The 24296-nt window shown below is 36.6% G+C and overlaps 2 protein-coding genes across 4 annotated transcripts; both read left to right on the forward strand.

The window, feature by feature from the left end:
* Positions 1-1138: 1138 nt before the first annotated feature.
* LOC141905959 (solute carrier organic anion transporter family member 74D-like) lies at positions 1139-5317 on the forward strand. The gene is made up of 9 exons (XM_074795088.1): positions 1139-2084; positions 2309-2395; positions 2518-2721; positions 2855-3019; positions 3131-3320; positions 3593-3749; positions 4172-4326; positions 4715-4779; positions 4861-5317. Exons 1-9 carry the CDS (start codon positions 1388-1390, stop codon positions 5172-5174), a joined length of 2034 nt encoding a protein of 677 aa, XP_074651189.1. The 5' UTR covers positions 1139-1387; the 3' UTR covers positions 5175-5317.
* A 7176-nt stretch (positions 5318-12493) lies between these two features.
* On the forward strand, positions 12494-19604 carry LOC141905213 (multidrug and toxin extrusion protein 1-like). Of its 3 annotated transcripts, none has more exons than XM_074794023.1 (20): positions 12494-12722; positions 12831-12936; positions 13158-13285; positions 13379-13480; positions 13590-13658; positions 13900-13948; positions 14338-14437; positions 14926-14968; positions 15047-15091; positions 15545-15642; positions 15887-15984; positions 16064-16177; positions 16255-16322; positions 16418-16526; positions 16606-16681; positions 16781-16850; positions 17468-17600; positions 17691-17785; positions 17861-18071; positions 18148-19604. In XM_074794023.1, the coding sequence occupies exons 2-20, from the start codon at positions 12855-12857 to the stop codon at positions 18465-18467; spliced, it is 2010 nt and encodes a 669-aa protein (XP_074650124.1). In that variant the 5' UTR covers positions 12494-12722; positions 12831-12854; the 3' UTR covers positions 18468-19604. The 3 variants fall into 3 exon arrangements, with proteins under 3 accessions (XP_074650124.1, XP_074650126.1, XP_074650125.1); XM_074794025.1 differs by having other exon boundaries at positions 12519-12641; XM_074794024.1 differs by having other exon boundaries at positions 12704-12722; positions 12807-12936.
* The last annotated feature ends 4692 nt before the right edge of the window (positions 19605-24296 follow it).

Below are 24296 nucleotides of genomic sequence, written 5' to 3' on the forward strand. Positions count from 1 at the left end.
ATCAAAACACAACAAAAAAAAACCGATTATGTATTGTAATTATATATTAATAAGGTACGTACAAATGGATAGACAATCTTGACTGGTCCGATTTGTCTAAGTTCATGGCAGCTGATATGAAAATTATTGGACCTCATGCAAACCCAATGGCAACCAAGAAATCGTACGGTAGATTTGCGGTGTATGGAGTTTTGGCAGCTGGCCACGAGGTATTTCAGTTTTTTGCGGATTTGTTAGCACTCTCATCTCTCGTTTTTGGCACTAATTCTGCCGGAGATGTCGATTTGGCCATTTGCCAAATTCGATGTTCAACAAAAAGTTGTTGGATAATGAAATAATTTGTATAGTCATCGTATTCACAAAGTGCTTCTCTTTCTTTCTATTTCACGTCCCTCGAATCGAATGAAAACTGCAACTTGAAATACGAGTGATTACCTATAACGAGTGATTACCTATTTCAGATACCGATGTACCAACCGGAAGCGGCGTTTACCATTATGCAAGAATTTCTCAAGTGAAATCGATTTATTCCGCTAAAAACATCCAATAAATTACATGTAATATACACATGTGATATACACATGTAATATACACATGTAATATACACATGTAATATACACATGTAATATACACATGTAATATACACATGTAATATACACATGTAATATACACATGTAATATACTCTACACGATTTGTCTCATTTTAATATAGTTCGCTTCGTTATTTGATTGAAAAACGTTATCGTGCTCGATGCTTCCATTTATTTCAATCGTTAGGAAAGCTCTCTCGTATGTTGTATACACGGCTTTCATATTGGAAAGCGCTTGTGCAATTATTTGAAACAAGTCGCATTAGGTTTTTATGACCCCGTTACACGATTCGAAAGGATATGAAAATAATAAACGGTATAAAAGTACACCCGGGAACATGCGAAAACGTTACTAAGGTCAACGATATGTCAAAGTCGACTTTTTTCGGTGCTATCATATAATGCTGGTAGTGTTTTTGGCAAGTGTTTGGATAGAGAAATTAATAGTATGATCAAGTTTCTGAACAGTACACACTATGAATAACTAGTTCGTTGACATACTTTCTGCCATATCTGTACATTACCACTGATTTTCTGCCTGGGAGTTACGTTTGAATGTAATTTACTGGCCACAATTATTAACACCACTGCTTTGTACGTTATTAGTTATGCATATATTGTGAATTCGTGTGGCCATTACAAGGAGTCGTTGCTTGGACGCTAATCGGTAAGGAAACGAATTTGTTTGTTTTTTCACCGTATCTGGATTTAAAAAAGCGAGCTGATTGAAGTCGTTTGAGAGAAAGATATTTCCCATCGAATAATCGGGCAGCAGCGTGCATTGAGCGTGAGCCAATATGGAATTAGAAAACGGGAAGGATCAAGCGCTTCTTTGTGAGGATGATCATGAGAATAATCATACCGAAGCGGTACGCAGGACTCCAACCGGGACAAGTTGTGGTTGGGGTAAATGTAAACCAAGCCTATTACAACGTTGTGGTAATTTACCTGTTTATACAGTGTTTATGGGCCTGTTTTCTATGTCTTATGGAGCTATGTTTGCGTATTATCAATCACAATTAACTACAATTCAAAAAGTATACGGATTTAACACCGCAATGTCCGGATGGTTGATCAGTGGCATCGAACCTGCATTCTTGATTTCGGTTATGTTTGTCGGATATTACGGTCATTCGGCTCACAGACCTCGTTGGCTCGGAGGGGCCGCACTCTTACTTTCGGCCTGCAGTCTTGTTCTAGCAATGCCGTATTTCATATTCTGGATTCCCGAAGGAATTAAAGATCTGTCTTCAAATTCATCAGGCAAAGACAATGTATCCGTAATGAGTGACTTATGCGTACTCGATCCTATAGGAGACAACGCAATCTGTCCAACAGATACTGGTAGCAGCGATTCATCTGGAATCAACTATGTAGCTTTCGCAATTTTCATAATAACAGTTTTAATCAGCGGGTTTGGGCCGACCACCGTATGGACTTTAGGAGTTACGTATATCGACGACAATGCGGAACAAAAAGCCCCCACGTATTTAGGTACGTATAACAAAAGGCAATTACCATGATTCAATTCTAAGATAATGTATGTACGTAGAACATAATATAATTTCAAATTTGTAAATATATGTATATCTTTGTGGCAAATTTGAATATCTCCAGCAATTACGACCTTCTTAAGTTAGAATTAGAAGTTAAGTGTTCATCTAATCAAAGGCAAGAAATGAGTTTTCACTATTATATATTTGGTTGTTCTACTACAGCACTGATGTTCAGTACTCGAACCCTAGCTCCGGTTATTGGATATTTGCTCGGTGCATATACTGCTTCGATACATGTCGACCTGAAAGGTTCGGAAATTGCATAATTTTTACTAATTAATAAAAACTGAATATTTGTTTAAGAAATAATGTAAGTAATAACGAATATAACATTTTAATGATTTCTTACTGTATATAAAACATTTCATCAGACACTGGGTCGACTCCGGAAGATACTGATTGGATCGGCTGTTGGTGGCTCGGTTTCGTCATTTGTGGCATCGCTATTTTCATCAGTTCAATACCGCTGACGCTGTTTCCAAAAACAATGTTAAAAAAGGGACTGAGCAAAGAGGACACGTATGCAATACAGCATCTAAAAGAATTGAGACGCAAAAAGGAATCATCTCTAAAAAGTACTTTATTTCACGTAATTATTTTCTTGTAGCTAAATAATTTGATACATTTTTTTGCCCATGACCCAGTCGATAATGAGAAACAAAGCATCACATTTATAGCCACATGATTTGAATGATTCAATTTCGGCAGATATGGGTAAAGCGATCGTACGACTGCTGAAGAATTCTGTCTACATGTTCACGACGTTGGGAGGTTTATTTGACTCGATTAGTTTATACGGATTCGTCGCGTTCGTACCGAAATATCTCGAAGTTCAATTTCACACGACGACCCAAACGGCCAATCTGATCACAGGTATAAAATAATGCTCCGTTTTTCAACAGTAGAATAAAAGATAATTGCGTCCCCTCTTCCCAAAAATCAGCAGGCGTTGATATTTAGATATATGTTATTTATGTATTTCAGGTTTAAGTATGGCTTTAACTGTTAGTATTTTTCTGGCAGTAAGCGGAGTATTGACCACGTATGTCAGGTGTACCTTACGCACGAAAGCGATAGCATCGACTGTATTGACCATCATTGTCGCTATATTATTCGCATGTCTCACGCTCTTGAAATGCGATCAAACGACGATTGATGGAATCCAATTGAAACAGTAAGAAAAATGTTTAACTTCTTGACGAACGCTGATGCAGTAGAAACAAAGAATTGAGGAATATACAGTAAACCTAGCCTTCCTCGGACGCGGCCAACTCGGACTTTTGACTGATTCGCACAAAAACGAAATAATTTTTCTGACTTACGTATTTTCCTCAGACTTATTTTACCTCAGACCAATTTTGCCGGTGCTTGTTTGTCCGAGTTAGGCGAGGTTAACTGTATCACGAATGCCCATCTTATTGATATATAATGCTCTTTTACTCGTAGGTTTGCCGTAAAGCCTGAAATAACGAATCTAACGAAAAGTTGTAATGAGAATTGTCAGTGTAACACAGCATTCTTTCACCCGACATGCGTCGATGACGTCACGTACTATTCTCCTTGTTTCGCTGGATGCAGCGAATCAACGGATTCTAACTCGAAGGTAAATAAACTAGAATTTAAAATATTATAACAAAATATTATAATCTATTTTCACAATAATAACAATGATATGAACGATATAAATCGAGTTAACATCAAGTGAGGATGCAATCCACAGAGCCCACAGGCTGTAACAACTTTGGACCGAGCCAAGTGGTGACTGTACCCAAATATTCGTTTATCAAGCAATGAGAGGCATTCAATTATTATTATTATTATTATTATTATTATTATTATTTTATTTTTCCATTTTGAATTATAATAATCGTACAAAGTAATACAAATACAAAAATTCAAGATGGAGGGAAACATGAAGAAACCTGTTAAGCATATCATTCAGCATATCTTGTATTTGTGTAAAATAGTTTAAATTGCATTCCATTTCGGCTACTCACGTAAAGTTCGAGCATTTTTTTGTTGTAGGTATACAATAACTGTTCGTGTAGACAGAACGGGACGGTAGAACCAGGAATCTGTGATTCTCGTTGTAATCAACTTACTCCTTACGTCATCATTCTGGTTCTAATTTGTATGGCTGCAGCTCTTCCCGCCATGCCGTGGACTATGATTTCACTTCGGTAAATGTGATGACTCTTTAATCGACAGGAAAACTACTTGAAAGTTTATTGACGCCTTAAAAAATAACGCATACATATTCCTTAAAATAGTAAGGAAAGTTATTTTGGAATCGAATATAACGATAATTGAACTGAATTGACCGGCAACCAGTCTAGTCCGATACATCGATGACGTGTGCACGTGTCCTCTCAAAAATAATTTCGAAAATTTATCAAATATGAAATAAGAGCTCACAACAACTGTAATAGTTATTTTGAAACGTCAATATTGATGACGTAGTGCACATCGACTCACACAGAACTCCTGAAATAATAGTTATCGTAACGGTTTTTACGGCGTCAAAAAAGCCTAGAAATAGAAGACTAATCTATATTCTATTTTTGATAGGTGTGTGCACCCGGATGATAAGTCGATAGCAATGGGATTTGCGTCGTTTGCTGGTTCTCTAGCGTGTAGGTCACTCGTTTTCAAAGATAACTCATAAGTGCTGATACGATTCTATACAATACGAAATTTCGTCAATTCAATTTCAGTTCTCCCGACGCCGGTTATTTACGGGATGGTCATCGATCAAACGTGCGCCATTCAGCGACCCGAACTATCGTGTGGCAGAGATATAAGCGGTTGTCTGGTGTACGACAAGGATGCCTACAATCTCCGCTTTCATATGATAGTCGTGGGGCTGCGAGCTCTCGTACCGCTCTGTCAAATTGTGGCGTTGATCAAATTGAAACACGTGCGTCTCTATGCGGATGAATACGACGAACAAGATCGACCCAGATCGAATAGTTATGTATCAGCCGATAAACTTGACCAAGAAGACGTACAATACATCAGCAATTTGTAGATTTAAAAAAAAAACATGGAAAAATGGATTCTTTTATGTACTGTATTGATAACCAAATAAATATTGAGGAAGCCCAGAGAAGCCATGAAAAAAGCTAAAAAATTATCTTCTGTGCGACGAATTGATGAGCTGGCCTCTCTAAGCTTCCGTGAACTGCAATATGATTTAGATGTGATTTCCCGTACGGGAGGATCATCTGGCTGTGTATTTCAAAAGAATTTATTTCATTTGCGATCAGGATAGAGCCGATATCTGACAGATATCACGTATATACTAATCCAAAACAAACTCGCGTTTTCTATTTCAATCTCAGTTAGTTTAGCAGGATTCGAATAGAAATATGTTTAAAACATTTCTTTTATAATTATGATAGATAGACGAAAGCGACGGGCCCACAAGAGACATGAATAGTAAAATAGTCAGCAATAGTCAAATAGTCGAGCTTCTAGAGAAAGCAGTAGCCTTACTTAGTTTAGTGGAACAGCACTGCTATATAGAAATCTATGACGATATATACACGGTGTCAATTTTCCATCTATTTCTTCTGAATTGAATATTAAAAAACATTCTAGAATTCTGGGCGTTGTTCACCAGATATATGATTTTTTCCGTCGCACTCTATAGCAATTCAGTAGCGATGATGTTGGACGCATCGCTTATAGAGAAATGCTTGCCTCGAATTAGCGTAGTTTGGAATCTTGTAGCAGAAACGGTGATAGGACCGATCGCATGGTTTGGCCTCATCACAAACTCAGTAACGTTCGTTGTGCTTTATCGACTACATAAAATGAATGATTCCGCGACTTCGCATTTCATCTTATTGTTACTGGCGGTTTTTGACATTGTCTGTTGTATCGCGACCATTATTTATAACCATATTACTTGGGTTTTGAAACTTATTCGCTATGGAAAGACTGGACTGTATTTAGACATCGGTTTGGGAGCCGCTGAACTTAACATAGCGGGCAATATGATCTTAAAGTGGGGATCCTACATTCGCAACAGTTTGACCTTACTGGTGACGTTTGATCGAGCATTTCACATTTGTTTTCCGCTTAAAGCTAAGAGATATTGGAGTTTGAAACATTGTTATGTAATTTCAGCCATTTGGATCCTCATTTGGTGTGGAGTATCTTCGTATCGTGCACAGAATCGAATTGTTGCATTTGTAAATATGACATGTACATACGGCCTCACTGTACCCAGTACCAAACAGGTTTATAGTCCTCCCAAATATTCTTATCTGATAGAAAATATTTTCTCTACATATTTGCCATTCGCTCTTATACCACTAATGAATTTGGTTATGATAATTAAATTACAAATTCACGCAAAAAATAGGAAACAATTGACCGGTGCAGAAACAAGTAAACATAATAAACAAGATGGAGCCGCTCATAGAATGGTATTTGTCGCATCAGCTATATTCATGGTGTCAGTTTTCCCTAGTATGCTATTCAATTTTTTAGGACTTTATTTTCCATGGTCTATAACCTGGCGGGTGTTACTTTTGAGTGAAATTTTTCAAGCCCTGAATTCGGCTGTAAACGGCATATTTTATTATGTGTACAGTAGAAACTTTAAGGAACAAATGAAATTTGTGTTCCGGAAAAATTGATAAATGAAGAGATGACGAAATTTCTGATGTAATTAAACGGAACATGTGTATGAATTTCAGATTCTGGTTTCGATATAGGGATTACATTTGGTGACTGATAAGTGCCATAGAAATAATCTAATATCATTCACAGTCTTTGAAATCGGCACCTGATGTCACAACTTGCATTACCGCCTTACACCATAGGAGTCGGTCGGTCTTCGCGTATAGCACAGATTTGGGCACTTTATTCCATCTGTTTGTCTTATTAATAACATGTTTATTTTGCACTTGCACTAGGTTAATCAAAACTCATTTATGATTTGTCTCCGTCTCTCTGGAGAGACGAACGGTCGAAGATGCATGATATTGACAATGAAGAAAGGTCAATAAACGAAATTTGAACTAAGATTATTGTCGTTTTATAACGAAGGCTACAAAAAAAAACGATAATGACGAACAAAAAAATCCTGATCAATGGTAAACTATCTGAAATAGGAAAATAAATCTTTATGGCCATAATCGAATGCTTCATTTAGAGTCGAAGTTCTTAGTCGAAAAAATTGTTCTTCTCAGCCATGAGCCAGGATACCCGACGCGTTAACAACATATTTGTTTAGCACTCTTGTGCGAGGTTCATTAAATCTCAATTAATATGGCCGATTCTTTCGTGGTACGCGTAAGATGCATTTGCCCCGTCTCTAAATCATCCTATATCTGATGATATATTTAACTGAATTGTCACCTATCGCACGAACCGTGTACCGAGGGGTCAAATACGTAATATCGGCGACACACCCCCGGAAGACAGTTCAATAAACTAAATATTTACACATGGCTATAGAGACGTTAGATGTAATATTTACGTATAAATTCTTACTGTACGGTCCACATCCCGAGATATTTATTGCTGAACCTGCACTGGCTGGTTTAAATATGGCATTTTATAACGATCTTGCACATTTACTGATTGGTCGCCTTCCCGCTGTTCGGCTTCCGTCTGATCACGCGGTCGTATAGAAGGCTCATTTATGCTGCTGCAACGGGGCATCTCACCAGTGAGAAACAAAGACAAAATGAGAACAAGTGTTATTATAGTTCTATCTTTAACTATTATCATCATCGTCGATATGGCATCAATTTCAGCAGGTAAGCATTTCAAACGTCTATTCTTATCTCTTCCCTTTTGATACAATGAAAATTGAAAAACGAATTGATACAAATTTAAAAGATTAAAAAAGAAATTTTTCTATCAAGAATTAAGATGAAAAGTTATAATACAAAACTTTTCTGACTCTCAACGTAGAGATAGGTATCATCGTCAGGTTCGAGGTTTAATCTTCAATCAGCTGACTGATATACTGACTAGTCTATCAGCGATCCTGTATAATAACATGAACCGTTTGAAATAATTGAATTTGCCAAATTGAATACATTTCTATTAACACAAATTGGATAGAAATAACTATTTCACTTTCTATTTCTATCTAAAATGTTATATTGATATCTAATATGCCATGGTTTTGTTGGGAATCTTTTATCGAGGCTGTTATCGGACTATCGGAATATGCTTTCAGTTTTTTGTCAAATTTCAGAGGTTTACTTATTTCTTAACTTCGATTTTCTTATTAGAACTCTTAACATAATGTATTTGTTCTTAACGCCAATTGAGATCTCGAATGCTAAAACCACAACGCGGAATATCTAATAATAGTTCTACAAGTTGGGTCAATAGGTATCGAATATGAATATCGGGTTACAAAGAGGTTCATCAAATATTAATGATTGTGTCGGTTTGAACGATGCATTTTAAGGTATATCACGTGCTTAGTCTTGTAGTTTCCCTTTATGAAAATGACACCGTGAACCTTCATCACAATTAATGCACACAGGCTTTCGACCCGGTTAGTATCACTCGGGAGGTGGACCCTGCTGGTATCACGAATCTGCTGTTTTTATGGGCGCTCGTTCCAACCTCCGTGACCGACATGCAATATCGAATCCGTTCGCAAAACATACATTGTGTATATTTTTGATATTAGCGATAGCTGCATTATTTTGATTTTGTTTCTATCAACCCAGTGAGTGCCAAGCAGGTTCGATGTTTCTTTTTTCCCAACTAATTGAGAAGAAACCTTCGACCAAGAAAATATCTCGCCACACCAGGACTCGAACCCATGAACCCTAGATTGACGCAGTAATCGACGAAGGATTAACGCGGGATTATCGTGATGTTTACACAAACCGTTGAATTCCAGGGGTTGTTTTTTTCAGACTTGTTCAAAAAACTTCAAGGTTATCATTTTCTTGATACGCTAAATCTCAATTTTTCATTCCATCTATGGAGTCTGTGACAGGGAATTGAATACTAATGTTCTTTTCCAGACTTAATTTTTCATTCATACATTTTTAATTAGAAAATTTTCGTTTAAACAGGAATGATGAAAGGCAAGCAGCCGCCATAAACCACCCACACGATTAGAATTTATTTCCGTCAAGGGAAGACCAGTTTTGCAATGGAATGTAATTAAGAAATGTACTAAAAGCTTCAAATTACATTTGGAATCAAGAGATAAGATTATTCAGTAAATCATTTTAAAAACTGGCGATCGTCAATTCGGTGTAATCAGACACGAATACCAAGATTAACAGCCGTTAATTCGAGACGAATCGCATTCTTCTATCTGCTACTGGAGATTTTATTATGCTGTGAAGCGCCGAAAGAAATTCCCTTCAAATTGGCAGAAATACTTAACGCAAATGTTGAATGGCTTATCGTACAATAAAACAACGACGAAAATCCTTATCCCGGTAATATATTGCGATAGTGCGCCCGGAATGGTTGGTTTCGCTTCGTAGAAGATAACAGCTTCTAAGACTTCTTCCTTCGGGATTCACAGTAGTCTCTGGTATATCTGACGATAGCGGTCAATTCCGTTAGCCATTTATCTCAGTTGAAGGAATTATATGACCTACGATAAAAGAAATTCTCAGATTTTTTTGGCATCGCCGGGAGTGTCGTAATTCTCTTAATACGACGAAAAGAAACGTTACCGGGCATCGCCGGAGCAACCCATTTCTGTTCTGAAAATACTATACAAAAAACGTACTTATGTTTTGTAGATGACTACTACAATGATGGTAATCAATTTTTGAGACTGTTTGAAAACTCACCAAAGCTAGAGAAAAGGTAATTCGTATTAGAACATTTTTTTTAAAATGAATTGAGACCACCACTTGGCCCATCAAATATGTCCCGCTATTCTATAGTTATTCAACGCAGGTCACAACGTATAATCATTTCATTATAATTGCCTCCTAGCGTCATTAGTTGATATTGTCCTATGAAACGACGATTGACCAAGAGGAGATCTCGAGATGAAATTGCTCGCTTACAATCGCATACTGGAGGCGGGTTTACTAGTGAACCATACGCAATTGTGATTGAACTTGGAGTATAATAGTCTGATTACACCAAGGATTGAATAATGCACGGAAGTAGACTAACTGTTGATGAAGCATACGCTGTAATCGTCTTATCGTGGGTCTACTTTCATGTTTTGGGATTTAGCATTTATTTACATATAAGAGTAACAGAAACATGTGATCAGTGCTATTCCACTTACAGCATCAGTCGCGGGCCTGTGCGCCTTATCTCACCTAACGCACTGAATCGTAACGATTTATTTAAAAACGAATTATTTCTGATCAAATTTCACATTCCCGACACATGAGACAAATATGTGCTCAGAATACTTTATCGTCGATTTATTTATTCTAAGATAATCAGTTTCATTCTGAATCGCATGCGTGTCAGTGTTCTTATAAGGAGTTATTTTTTGTCGCAATATATTTATCAGAGAAGTCGTGTGCGCAGAGAGACATTGAGTGTCACTCGAACCACAAATGATATAGACTGAAAGCCGCCGGAGAATAACGGCAGTTATCTTCCTCGATTTGAACTATTCGTCTCGTTATTGTAAATTGTAGGATTCAAGCGTATGAAAATTCACACTGTTAATCTACTGTAAAAATTCTGCCAAGCGTCATCGCTATGGCATATATACATCAGTAAATGTATTATAGGCCTACTGTCAACTGAGATTAAACTTCCCTGCCAAATTAACGCGGATTCACGTGGATTAATACCAGAAATGTGTTTTTTTTCTGTTTCGACATTATTGTGTCCCAGTGGGGATTACATGTACCAAGTATCACACATAATTCAATACATACATTATTCAAACCATCCAACAACTCAATTTTGTCGTACAACATAATATCATCCATAGGTTGATGATATTCATGTGGTTATTTTGTCAGAACGTCCCTCTTTATGTCTTTGATGGCTAGTGAATTCGACCGTAATCAATATTTATGGCGATCATGTGTAAATTTTTCTTTAGAATGTCTTGTTATCGGCGGTGTTGTAGCAGTTCACGGGACTGTTGTGGTAACGATGTTTGCGGATGGAAATTTCTGAGTGGTTGTTCTGGTTGGTACGAGTGTATGCGCAGAAAATGGGGCGGATAACCTTCACAACTGTTCATATTTTGCGGCCTTTTCATGTACATTCTATTCTAGTCACAAAACGTGAAAAAGGATCTGATATATACATATATTTTTAGATGTTTTCAACTTCATTTTTGTGTAAAAAAAGTACGCTATTAGGTTTTCAACTCAGGATCATTGTGAAGTCGCAAGCTCTTAAAATTGTGACTATCCATTTTATTTTCCTTCGAAAGAAATTCAATTCCGCTTAGAAAATATTCAACGAATTCCCTGAAACCTGAGTCAGAATCCGATGATTTTGCGAATTCAATTAGCGAGATCCTATGTCAATCACGCGAAATCATTTTTCAATAACAGGTTCGTCGTACTCGATCGTACTGGGTCTTGTAAAACCGTACTGTATCTAACGTTACATCTATCTTCACAAATAATGCACAAGTTTCTATAAAATTCTATGCATTAAAACGTCTTTGAAAAAGTCACTCGTGATCATTGCGGAATAAAAATATTATGCAGGAATCGACGTTGTTTCCTTTTCTTTCTTTCTCTCTTTATTTTCGCACTATTTCACGACACCGAAACTAACTCGAAACAGATATACTATGTTATCATTGTTTGGGCATCGCATAATTCTAAAATTTCCTGATTATGATGATCGCAATGAAATGGTAAAATTTGCTAGTCCACTCGACGTCAGTGATAAAGCAAATGATCTCAGCAAGAAAAGTTTGCATACAAGGCTAGGAAAAATGAACAGTGTTCGATATATGTATATGAAATATACGGAGAAAATAACGATGCACACAGGCATTGCTTGGAAACGATTAAAAATGGCTTGTCTTTCTTTTAATATAGTTTTGCCAGATTTATCTTGATCAATTTGTGAATCGGAGGGATTTTAAAGTAAGTGATTACATATTTACGCCTCTTCGAAAAATGAACGCTGAGCACGAATTGGTTTATCATTCACACGAGTGTCTACGTGCGTGAGATTTTTAGTAGTCACTTCAGCCGGATTGAGCGAGTTACGCGAGCAGCCGATAGGAACACTCGATACACAAAAATACACGTGATTAAACTAAAAATTGACCCAAAAGGAAGAAATCGTTGAATCAAACTTTTTCATTCTAAACCTTTTCCCCTATCCCCTATCAGAAATATGTATCAATAAAATTATCGAAATGATTACACAATAAAGCGTGAAAGAGCGATAAATCCTACCAAAAGTATCAAATCGCGTCGAATATCAAGTTCCGTTGACGTGTCGCTCTGGCTTATCACTCGTGGTTGATAAATGGTCGAGATTTGGCCAAAACATTGAGGAGGCGTGACGTCAGCGTGAGATCTGGAATGGACCGGTAAGTTTTCATCCCGCAGACTATATAAACAGGGATATCAAATTGAACCAGTTTATTGGTGTGGTATACTCTATATACCTGGTGAGTACTACAATTATTCGTCTCAAATTTCGTTCATATATTCTCATGCTGTAATAGTATTTGTGGGATTAATTTCATTTTTAGTAATTGTTTATCTTTCAAAAAAAGAGAGCGCAATATTTGCGAGTAAGTATGGCTGAATATCAGAGGAATGAACAAGGCTGTCAGGACCAATGCATGAATATAAGTGACTATGGATCGCTTTCAAAAAGTGGTAAGTTCTAAAAGCATTATTGAAACAAACTTAATTGATAATTGAACTTCTGATTCAGCTGTAAGCATTTGAATCGGAAATATCCGTTTATTTTCCGTTAGAGGTAATTTTCTTAAGCGATGAAAAGTAAGCGTTTTTGACAACTAAATAACTCAATAAAACTTGTCGAATTAAACAATCACAGTTTTGAAATTGATAGCGAGTTTTAATGCATTTTACAGAAGGGGAAGCTTCTGTCGTAGAAGTGCCGGTGGATGATGAAATTCCGGCGCCTTGCAGCAAAATTGTTTGCATTCCTGATTGGTTGCGTTTGGAATCACTCGCCGTTGTGAAGCTCTCCTGGCCGATGGTAGACACTTGAAAATCAATCGTTACTTTTCTGCGAACTTCCGCTATCGTAGCGCACAGCTAGAAATTTGATAACTTTTGATTTTTTTTCCAGATTTTGACATCGCTGTTCAATTTTCTAATGGCACCGATTAGTTTGATATTTTGCGGTCGGTTGAGTCGGGAAGAGCTCGCAGGGGTCGCGTTAGCTCACACTGTAAGTGTAACAAACAGTGTTTCCATATAATGATGTTCTTTAAAGAAACCTTTTCAAATTCCTTCGTTCAATTCCAATTTTTATCATTATTTCGTATCTTATCTTGTAGGTTATCAATTCATTTGGTATAATAGTCGGAACTGGTTTGTGTACGGCTATCGATACCCTAGTTTCTCAGGTAATGGATCAAATACATATATTTGGTACCATAATTTTAAAATGGTTGATTCGACTAGGCCTTATCTTAAACCAGGACCTGAACAAAACAAACATCGATATTATGAGCAAGCGTTTTGTCACGAATCCAATAATCTTTAACTTGTTTATCAAGTAAGAAATATAGGCTAAAAGGATATCATAAAATCCTGTAAATAACTTTTCATAAAAAGTAAATAACTGATTCCTCGTAAATATTCTAGTCTTACGGAGGAGCCAACAAGAAAATGATCGGCATCTATTTACAAAGAGGTAACGACCTTTAATACATGATAACAACGAATAATGATAACGTAAATTCAAAAAAATCATAATAATGTTTATGATAATTCTTATACAACTTTAACATTTTATACTATCATTTAATTTTCAACTGAATTTTCTCGAATGTATTCCATTGAATTGCATAGACTATATCATATGTATTTGAAATAACGTTTCAACAGATTTCTCATTCGATAATTGATTTTTTTCTATTTAGTTTCCTCCATTTCTTTTCATCCTTTTGCAACCATTCAAAAAGAACTTAGTAAAAAAGTGGTCATTTAGTTTAGCATTTAGATATGTTAAATTCGCCATTCTCGACACGTCAATCAATGTGTGTCTTATGTTTTATTCGTTCACACGTATTTATGATTTAGGTTTGATCATCACGGCGTTATTCGTTACACCGATATGGGCCATACACATGAATATCACGTCGTTTCTCGTCGCCATCGGTCAGGAACCGCGGGTATCCGTGTAAGTCAGTTCGGGCTCACGGTAACACACGTTCATGGCGCACTCATTACATGCAATCATTTTTTGCGACTTATTGAGTAGAATTCAGCTTCAAATAATGCGTCAGTCATTTGAGGGAAGCTTAGCGGGAAAATCTTTATAGCTAATTCGGCTTTCGTACAGTTCACTGGCGGCTCGCAATATTATCTTCATCATCATCAATTTTTGTTTTATGTTATCTGTACTTAACTGCGCTGCAAAAGCAATTCGATTTTTTATATCTGCGTACCTGCATTGTAGGGGGGGGGGGGTGGTCATTGTCAGGGAAGGACAAATTGCTTTCTAATGTAAATAATTTTCCATTTTCGATTCAATGTTTTGAATTAAAAATTTGAGGTTTTTTGCTCAAAGTTTTTAAACAATATACAATGATATAAAATCAATAGAATTATATTTGAATATGACATTTCGACTGGAAAATGAAGGTGTTATTCCTTTTCCTGTTTCAGAATTGCGGGTGATTTTGTTCTCTACTTCATGCCCGGTTTGTTGGTGAGTGTAATATATATAAAAAATGGTCTAATGAACATTTCACGGACTGGAAATTCAAATCGATTTCTGTTTTTACAGTTCAATTTTATGTATCAAGTTTTGACGAAATATCTCTACAATCAGGTAAGTGCATACTTAACATATCTTACGTGGTTATTATTGGTATAGACCGGTTATCACCAGAACCAATGGTTCAGATAAAGGTGGTGTAGATCGAAAGGTCAAATCCCTAAACAATATCGAGATAACTCTTAAAATAGCAATTCATTCACATTGTTTCCTTATATCAGGAATGAAATTCATGAATGACAATAATGATAATAATCTATTTCCGCAATAAATTACAACACGGCATAAAATGTATGCGCAGATATTCTAATATAATGTGGAGAAATAATGTGATTAAATTCATACAGATTCTACATAAAACCCTGGACTCTGTTAACTTGTTTAAATTTGTCAAAACCTGTTTTCAAAAACTGAATAAAAAGAAAATTAAGCCCTTTTTTTAGACCATCCTAGAGTTCTGTTGATTTTCTTTCTGTTCCCAAAATGATGTATTTTCTATATTTCAAGAATGTTGTAATGCCGTGTATCGTGTTTGGTGTTATGGGTTGCGGAGTAAACGCTCTGTCCCATTACGGTCTGGTTACGTGCGCAGAATTACGAACAACGTGAGTCTATACATCTATACGCTATACTGAGAATGTTTTCCATTATTTATCGAATTGTGATAATACATTTTCTCGTGTGCTACTATTCCAGTTCCATAAACCTCTTCAGTCCCACGAAATCGAGCACGAAATTTTCCAAATCCAATTCACTTAAGCGCCCAGTCGTCAACTGAGACACTTTAAGTTGGTCATTCGAATGTTCCCATAATTATCTAACAATTGAAATATTTTATATCATATTTAGTGGATCTGCTATTTCGATGGTAATCACCTTCTTCTCAATGATGATATTTTCCTTGCTGTACATACTTTGTACAGGGTTTTATAAAGAGACATGGACAGGTAAACGATACTCAATATATCAGCATTCGCACAAAACTAGACAGAAATATTTCAATAATCATTATGGATGTGTTTTTAGGCTGGTCGTTAGAGGCATTACATGACTGGGGTCCGTTCTGCTCGCTAGCTGTTCCAGGACTGTTCATGTTGGTACTCGAATGGGGCAGTTTTGAAATCGGCACGTTTTTAACAGGTAATTACTATAGATGACATTAAGTACGTTGTTTCATAACTAGATTTAGAATTTTAAATCTAACGGTTTATTTTCAGGTTTATTGGGTGTGATACCGTTAGACGCGCAAACGATTGTCTTTCAAATTGAAGGAATTTCGTATATGGTGAGACACACAAATACGTTTGATTTCAGAAATCTCTCAAATACATATCACTTTAACGTAATCATTCCAATTTCAATATCTGATCATAATCACAGATACCACTAGGATTGTCGATTGCTGCTAATATACGGATAGGCCAATTCCTGGGAAGCGGCGACGCGATCGGAGCGAAGCGCTCAGGTTTGACTTGCATCGCAATCGGAGGTATGTGTAGAAATGAATATTGTTTTGGCTAAAATATCTTTTCCATCCGGGATATCTATAAGTCTATTTACTGTTTTAGTTTGCGGGGCTGCCATTATGAGTGTTCTATTAGCAACGTTACGCGAATACTTACCGATGATATTCACTGATGATAGGTTTGCAATTTTAAAGACTCCATCGTAACCGTTCATCGTAATGACGGACAAACTTATTCGTTAAAAAGACGATATTCTGATTTTGTTGAATTTTTGCAGTGCTGTGATCAGCTACGCGGCAGATTTGCTTCCAATCCTGGCTACGTATATGTTATTCAACTGTATTCAGGTATGATTTGTATATTCTGACAAAATTGACTGGGAATGATTTTCGACTCAAAAAAAAAAAATGATAAAATTCTTTTAAGTATCGAGTTTCACAAGCAACAGGTCCAACTTTAATTCTAAAAAGTAACAATTTTGTTCACCATCTAACGCTCTCTACTAGAAAATAAAACGTTATTGCATCTAAAGTGAATAATGAAATATGAATTTGTATAGAGTATCGAGTTCCACAAGCAACAGGTCCAACTTTAATTCTAAAAAGTAACAATTTTGTTCACCATCTAACGCTCTCTACTAGAAAAGAAAACGTTATTGCATCTAAAGTAAATCATGAAATATGAATTTGTATAGAGTATCGAGTTCCACAAGCAACAGGTCCAACTTTAATTCTAAAAAGTAACAATTTTGTTCACCATCTAACGCTCTCTACTAGAAAAGAAAACGTTATTGCATCTAAAGTAAATCATGAAATATGAATTTGTATAGAGTATCGAGTTCCACAAGCAACAGGTCCAACTTTAATTCTAAAAAGTAACAATTTTGTTCACCATCTAACGCTCTCTACTAGAAAATAAAACGTTATTGCTTCTAAAGTAAATCATGAAATATGAATTTGTATAGGGAGTGTGTGCTGGTATTCTGCGAGGTTGTGGACGTCAGTTTATAGGAGCAATTTTCGTATTCGTTGCCTACTTTATAATTGCGCTACCAATAGGTATACCGGTCATGTTCCTCACTGGACTCGAGGCACAAGGTAAGAATGACTGACTTTAACATTGCAGAGAATACTTTTTTGTTGTAGCTATTCAGTGAATATTTCTAATATCATGCTCATCATCTTCAGGATTTTGGTGGGGTTTAACAATCGGCCTGTTCATAGAATCCCTATCTTTCCTGATATTATTCTTCAGAACTAATTGGAACGATCAAGTAGAGAAGGTAGATAAAGCTCACTTGCAATACATATACATATTGCAGTCAGTTTATATCTTCTCCGATTCAATAATATTTCAGGCTCAAAAACATGTTGGGCTTTCGGAAAGCTCAGACAACCTAAAACCATCGGATGAAAAAGTGGCTAAACCTCATAATCCCTGCGCTGAGCAGTTGGTACGATCTGATCCCGAAATCGGCGGATACACAAGCGCCGGATACGCCAGCACTGGATACACGTCAAGTACCGGATACACAAGCACAGACTATCAAACAGATACAGAAAAAACTGGTAACTTATTTTTCATTTCATTAATCTATCTCGGCTCCGAAATTGCATCTTGATACACGCGTGTTTATACCCATAGAACTGGTTCCTCACGAGATCAAAACAAAACGAAAACGGAAGTTGCGCAAAGGGAAACAATACACATCTCCTTACGCAGGAAGTCAGCAAAATATTGAAATCGCTCCACAATCTACAGGGAAAATCTCGATCCGAGAACTTCTGTTTCGGCGTGGTCTTACACTCGCCTTTTGCCTGTTCGTGTTGGTAATTGGAATATATTTGAGGTTCGTGTTCGTAGTCAATATACCTGACGTGGATTGTTTCAATGTTGTTAAAAACGAAACCCATCCTTTGGTCGAAAATTTACCATTGGTATCGAATTGCAGTAGGAACCGATAGAAAAGGAAAAGTAATCTCATTGTATATAAAACATATCCTTATCCGGGAAACTGTGTGTAAATAAGATTGTAACTAAAATTCAAAGACTCGTCGTTTTTGTACAACCATCATTTCGTTTCATCATATAATGTACGTATATTAATTCTAGTAGTCTTCACGTGAATGAGATATTGTTACATTAGAAGTGTATACGGCCATGTCTTATCTATTTACTGATAATCTGATTCTGTCTGGTTAGAACTATAACTGCGTAATAAACTCAATCTTCACTTCAAATTTGTTTTTCCTGCCAGGATTTGAAAACAATATTGATGGTCTATTTTAAGATTTGTATGACTGTTGATAATGATGCGTTGAATCTATGAACTCATTGACTAACTTGATTCCTTTAAAGGTGTGTTGACTTCGGGTCATGATACATAGGTTCCTTTCGGTGATAGGAAAGGATTAAAGGTCACTGGTTGCAGAATTATGGTTGAAAATAGGATTTTCAGTAATGGCGACAGTGGCAATTTTGAAAAACCGCCATATTTCAAACGGAATCGGTGATCCCAATTGTGTCTTTGGATTACCTTTTTTCTATCACCCTAAGGAAAAACCATGCCACCTTTGTATGATGACCTCAGAAGTCAGAAGTCACTTAACCCCACCCACTATTTCATTGAAGGACATGTATTGTTTTATCTTGAGCAATAACAAACCGACTCGGGCTCTAGAATAAATTGTGACTTCAATCTCACTATCAGAATGAAGTTCAATCTCAAACTTGAGACTTTAGTACGTAAACAGGAACTGCTAAAACCCTTAACCTCCGAGCCAGAGGGAATCGATTTCAATGTCTTTTTGACCAGTTTTGATTTCACATAAATTATTTTTGAGAGTCCTGATGTGATTCGTTTTGGATTTCAGCACTAACGTACGTGATCGAAAAAAATATCGTTACACTTTTCCACGGCGTAACAACAACTTCATTTGTTCTTTGAAGTTTCTACTGTACACGTAATAAAATATGCCGTTTACAGCCGAATTCAGGGCTTGAAAAACATCATTCAAAAGTAACACCCGCCAGGTTATAGACCATGGAAAAATATATTTCAAAACATTGTATAACATTGCAGGGGTAAGTGACACCATGAATATAGCTGATGCGACAAATACCATTCTATGAGCCGTTACATCTTGTTTATTTTGTTTACCTGCACTGGTCAATTTTTTCCTATTTTGCGCGTGGATTTGTAATTTTATTATCATAACCAAATTCATTAGTGGTATAAGAGCGAATGGCAAATATGACGAGAAAATAGAAATAAACAAAGACGAATATTTATGAGTTTTGTAAACTATTCGGGCATTGAGGACAGTGAGGCCGTACGTGCAGGTTCGTTTTAAATATCCAACACGTCGGTCCAGATAGTGATATGCAGATGCTCCACTCCAAATGAGGATCCAAACGGCTGAAAATACATAACAATGTTTCAAATTCCAATATCTCTTTGCTCTAAGCGGAAAACAAATGTGGAGTGCTCGATCGAAAGTCACTAATAAGGTCAAACTGTTGCGAATGTAAGATCCCAATTTTGAAAGGAAATTACCCGCTATATAAAGTTCAGGAGCTCCCAAATTGATACTTAAATACAGCGCTATCTTTCCATAGCGAATAAATTTCAAAACCCAAGTAAAATAGTTATAAACGATGATCGCGATGCAACAGACAATATCAGAAACAGCAAGCAACAATAAGATGAAATGTGACGTGGCGGAACTTTTCATTTTATGTAGTCGATATAACACAACTAGAGTAAGTGAGTTTGTAATGAACCGAACCATGCGACCAGTCCTATCACCGTTACTGCTACAAGATTCCAAACTACGTCAATTTGAGACACGCATTTGTTCACGATTGTGGCGTTAACCATCATCGCTAATAGAATGTGATGCAATAAGATGTACGTTTTGATACCGCGCACTAGACAAATCACAGCAGAAGAACGCGCCTTGGATTTTGAAATATTTTACGTATATAGTCTAAAACGCCGTATCGTTCGTAATGATATACTATTAGACAGCAGTGTTCTTACGAAACAGAGTGCGGGCATTCAGGATTTCATGTATGGATCAACATTCTTATCACAAGTCTCCTGAAATACGCGAATATTTTCTTTTTTTTTCACTAAATCCAAGATCATCGGTAAAATGAGAAATCCAATTGAATTATATTCGCGTTTTTTTTCAGTGATCTTAAGTTTCAGGCCGATAAATGATAGGCAAAGATGGGAAATGGTAGAAAATGTATTGGTTGGTATTGGTTCATTGTTAAAAATGAACCAGGGGAAGAATAGTTATCATAGTATTGATATTGTCAGGTTGTGATCGTCTCATTCAAAGAAAGCATTTACCAGAAGCATTCACTACCAAGTCATATCTATGAACATAAATAGAAACATCCTTGAAGAATTTATTAAGATGTTAGAATATACATTTGGAAAGTTTCGCTTCGGTTATGTTATTGAGTGCACACATACTGATAATGATTTCAATAATGTTATTTATTCTAACGGGGAATCGACGAAAAATATTGCTGCAATAAAACGTGCGAATTAGGATCTTTCAAACAGTATCACTAAGTTTCCTTCCCAAATGACGGGATTTTCAGTTCATAATACACGAACATGATATACGTAGCATAAAGTTATCAAACTAACAAATAGTAGAAAGGAGTATTTGATCGAAAAATGAGAAATAATTCTCATGTTCTTCTACGGCGTAACAACAATTTCATTTGTTCTTTAGTTTCTACTGTACACTTTATAAAATATGCCGAATTTACAGCGGAATTCAGGGCTTGAAAAACTTCATTCAAAAGTAACACCCGCCAGGTTATAGACCATGGAAAATAAAGTCGCAAAATATTGTATAACATATTAGGAAAGACTGAAACCATGAATAAAGTTGATGCTACAAATACCATTCTGTGTGCCGTTACATCATGTTTATTATGTTTACTTGTTTCTGCACCGGTCAATCCTTTCCTATTCTTAGCGTGAATTTCTAGTTTGATTCATAACCAAATTTAAAAGTGGTATAAGAGCGAATGGCAAATATGGAGAGAAAATATTTCCCAATCAATACGATATCTGGGTGGATTGTGAACTGTTTTGGCACCGAGGACAGTGAGGCATTCAACAGTGAGGTAAAATCACGTTCATATTTTGAATATATATTCAAATACAACGTATATTTTTATAGCACGCGCCCGCGAATCCCAACTTTTTGTCAGATCAAGAATAAGGTCATCGTTTCATTCATAAGTTAAAAATAACGCTCTTCATTTAAATATCAATCTTTGTTCGTATGTATTTTCATAAAGAAACTCGTTTATTTCCACACACATGCATGGCATCACATATATACGTGTAACTAAACGCTAGGTAGAAAGGAATTAATGATGTTTTTGGCGAGAATATTCAACGAAAAAAGTGACGAAAATCTATTGGATAGTGCTATCGCTGAAGTACTTGCATCAGGTAAATGATTCATCGCAAAAACGAAAATCGAATCTGCGAAAAATCCCAACAAAATTGGACACTCATTAACCTTCCAATTTGATAGGTAGATAGGGTGGGGAAGAGTTTTTTAATCTATTAGTCGGAATTAACTCAAAAATTTGGAACAGGTGATTATCCATTATAGAACACCCATTTAATAATTTTTCCAATCAAAAATTCATTCTTTCATTAAACTTGATACATGGATGACGGCCAAATTAGTCAAAATATAAAAGAGTATCGAAGCAATCAAAACAATGATTTCTTTTGTAGGTCGAAATGCGCAAAAACTCGAGTGGCAAGATTTATTCTATCTGGATGGTAATCGCATTAGTAGCCGACAATGCTGGACTTTATTCTCATTTAAATCAACGATTTATATAACTGAACTGCAGATAATACGCGCAATGAAGGCATTATTTCGTCGTCATCCACTTTTACGAATGAAAGTGTCACGAATTAAATCGTCGAGTGGCGCCGAATTGAAATTTTTGGAAGAGATGATTCATGAACGAGTTGATTTCAGTACGTCGAAAAAGAAAGGCATCGGTTTGGACCGCGTCCGTGATGACATACCGTTAAAATTCGATGAAACGACCGGGCCACTTTGGAGATTGAGGATGCTTCAAACAGAGACCTTCGGCGATAAAAAGCGCTATCATTTTGTTGCTACTGGTTTACATTTTGTTTTCGATGGTAAAAGTTGCAATTTATTCGTTAGAGATTTTCTACGCTTTCTGGAAGGTATTATAAAAAGTGGAAACGATCCAATAGTTAACAGCTTACACTTACCACCATCGCGCGATTTCTTCATAACACCTCGCGCATCGATTTCGATCTGGGATAGACTACGAGCAAATTTCCGGAAAATGGCTCTCCAAAAATCTACCCAACCGCATGATTTCATTGCTAGGGGTATCTTATCATCGCCACGATGCGCCGTCAATGTAGAAGACGCAAAGATATCAATGGTCGAAGTTGATTTCAGCAAAGAAGAGACGAGTGCCTTACTAGATGCCACAAAAAAGCACGGCTTACGACTGAACGCTACACTGGTGACAATATCTTCGCTCGCTATGGTTCGCTTACTCGGCGAAGACAAGCCCGATGTTGACAACAAAGTTCGCAGGGTTGTGATAAAAAACTGCGCGTCACTTAGAAAACCAAGAATGTGCAAGGACGTAACAGACGAGAATATGGGTGACTATTCGACCGGTCTGGCCACTGGGAATATATGCGCTGATATTTCTATCGATCCAGATCTAAACGAGTTTTGGAAAACAGCCAGCACCGTCCAGACGGATGTAGAAAAGCTCGTCGACGATTTGGACGCATACTTTGAGCGTTACAAGTTGCTGAAAATGTCATTTGAATCGTCGGTTGACCCTCAACAGGAGAAGCTCATGCTTTCAGATATGATGCTATCGAATTGGGGACGGATTGATGTCTTTGACAGAAACAAAACCGATGCGATATTCACCGATTTGAAGGAGCACTTTTTATATAATTATAAAGGCGAGAGCATTACAACTTTCGTTTTGACATTCGTAACAATAGATGGTGAATTGAACTGTTCAATTTTATACGAAACGGATGAAATTGACCACGAAATAAGTCAGAAATTCGCCAAAATTTTCAGAAATACTTCGCTCGAATTTTCTACGTGACTTTATTCTTCCTTATCTTGACTGTATTTATGTAATAATAGTAATAATTGAAGTTAACAATCCGAAATGACGTCAGTGTTGCGGGTTATTTTCGTCAGGCGTATTCACATGTTTTAATTCGTGTTCTCGGGCTTAATGTAGGCTACATATTACTTTTAACACAAAACAAAATAAAGTTTGATAGCTCAACTCGTTTTAGAGTTCATGTATTAACGCAGAACTAGTAGATGTTCTCCTCGGTGACCGGTTTACCAGTTTCTTGCACTTTCTATTAGTTTTTGGACACTCTAATACTGTAGTAAGCGCGAAGTTCAACTACGATCTCCGACAATGAAGCAATGATATCGCGATTTCCTTGAAGTTCTTACTGTAAACATAATAAAATATACCGTTTACAGCCGAATTCAGGGCTTGAGTAAAATCATTCAAAAGCAAAACCGGCCAAATAACAGGCCACGGATAATGAATCATCAGAACGTTGAATACCATATCAGGAAAAAGTGACACCATGAATATAGCTGAGGCGACAAATACCATTCTGTGAGCCGTTCCATCTTGTTTCATTTGCTTAGTGTTTGCACCGGTCAATCCTTTCCTATATTTAGCGTATATTTGTA

Source organism: Tubulanus polymorphus, chromosome 5 (genome assembly GCF_964204645.1).
Source record: "Tubulanus polymorphus chromosome 5, tnTubPoly1.2, whole genome shotgun sequence".
Lineage (NCBI taxonomy): Eukaryota > Metazoa > Nemertea > Palaeonemertea > Tubulaniformes > Tubulanidae > Tubulanus > Tubulanus polymorphus.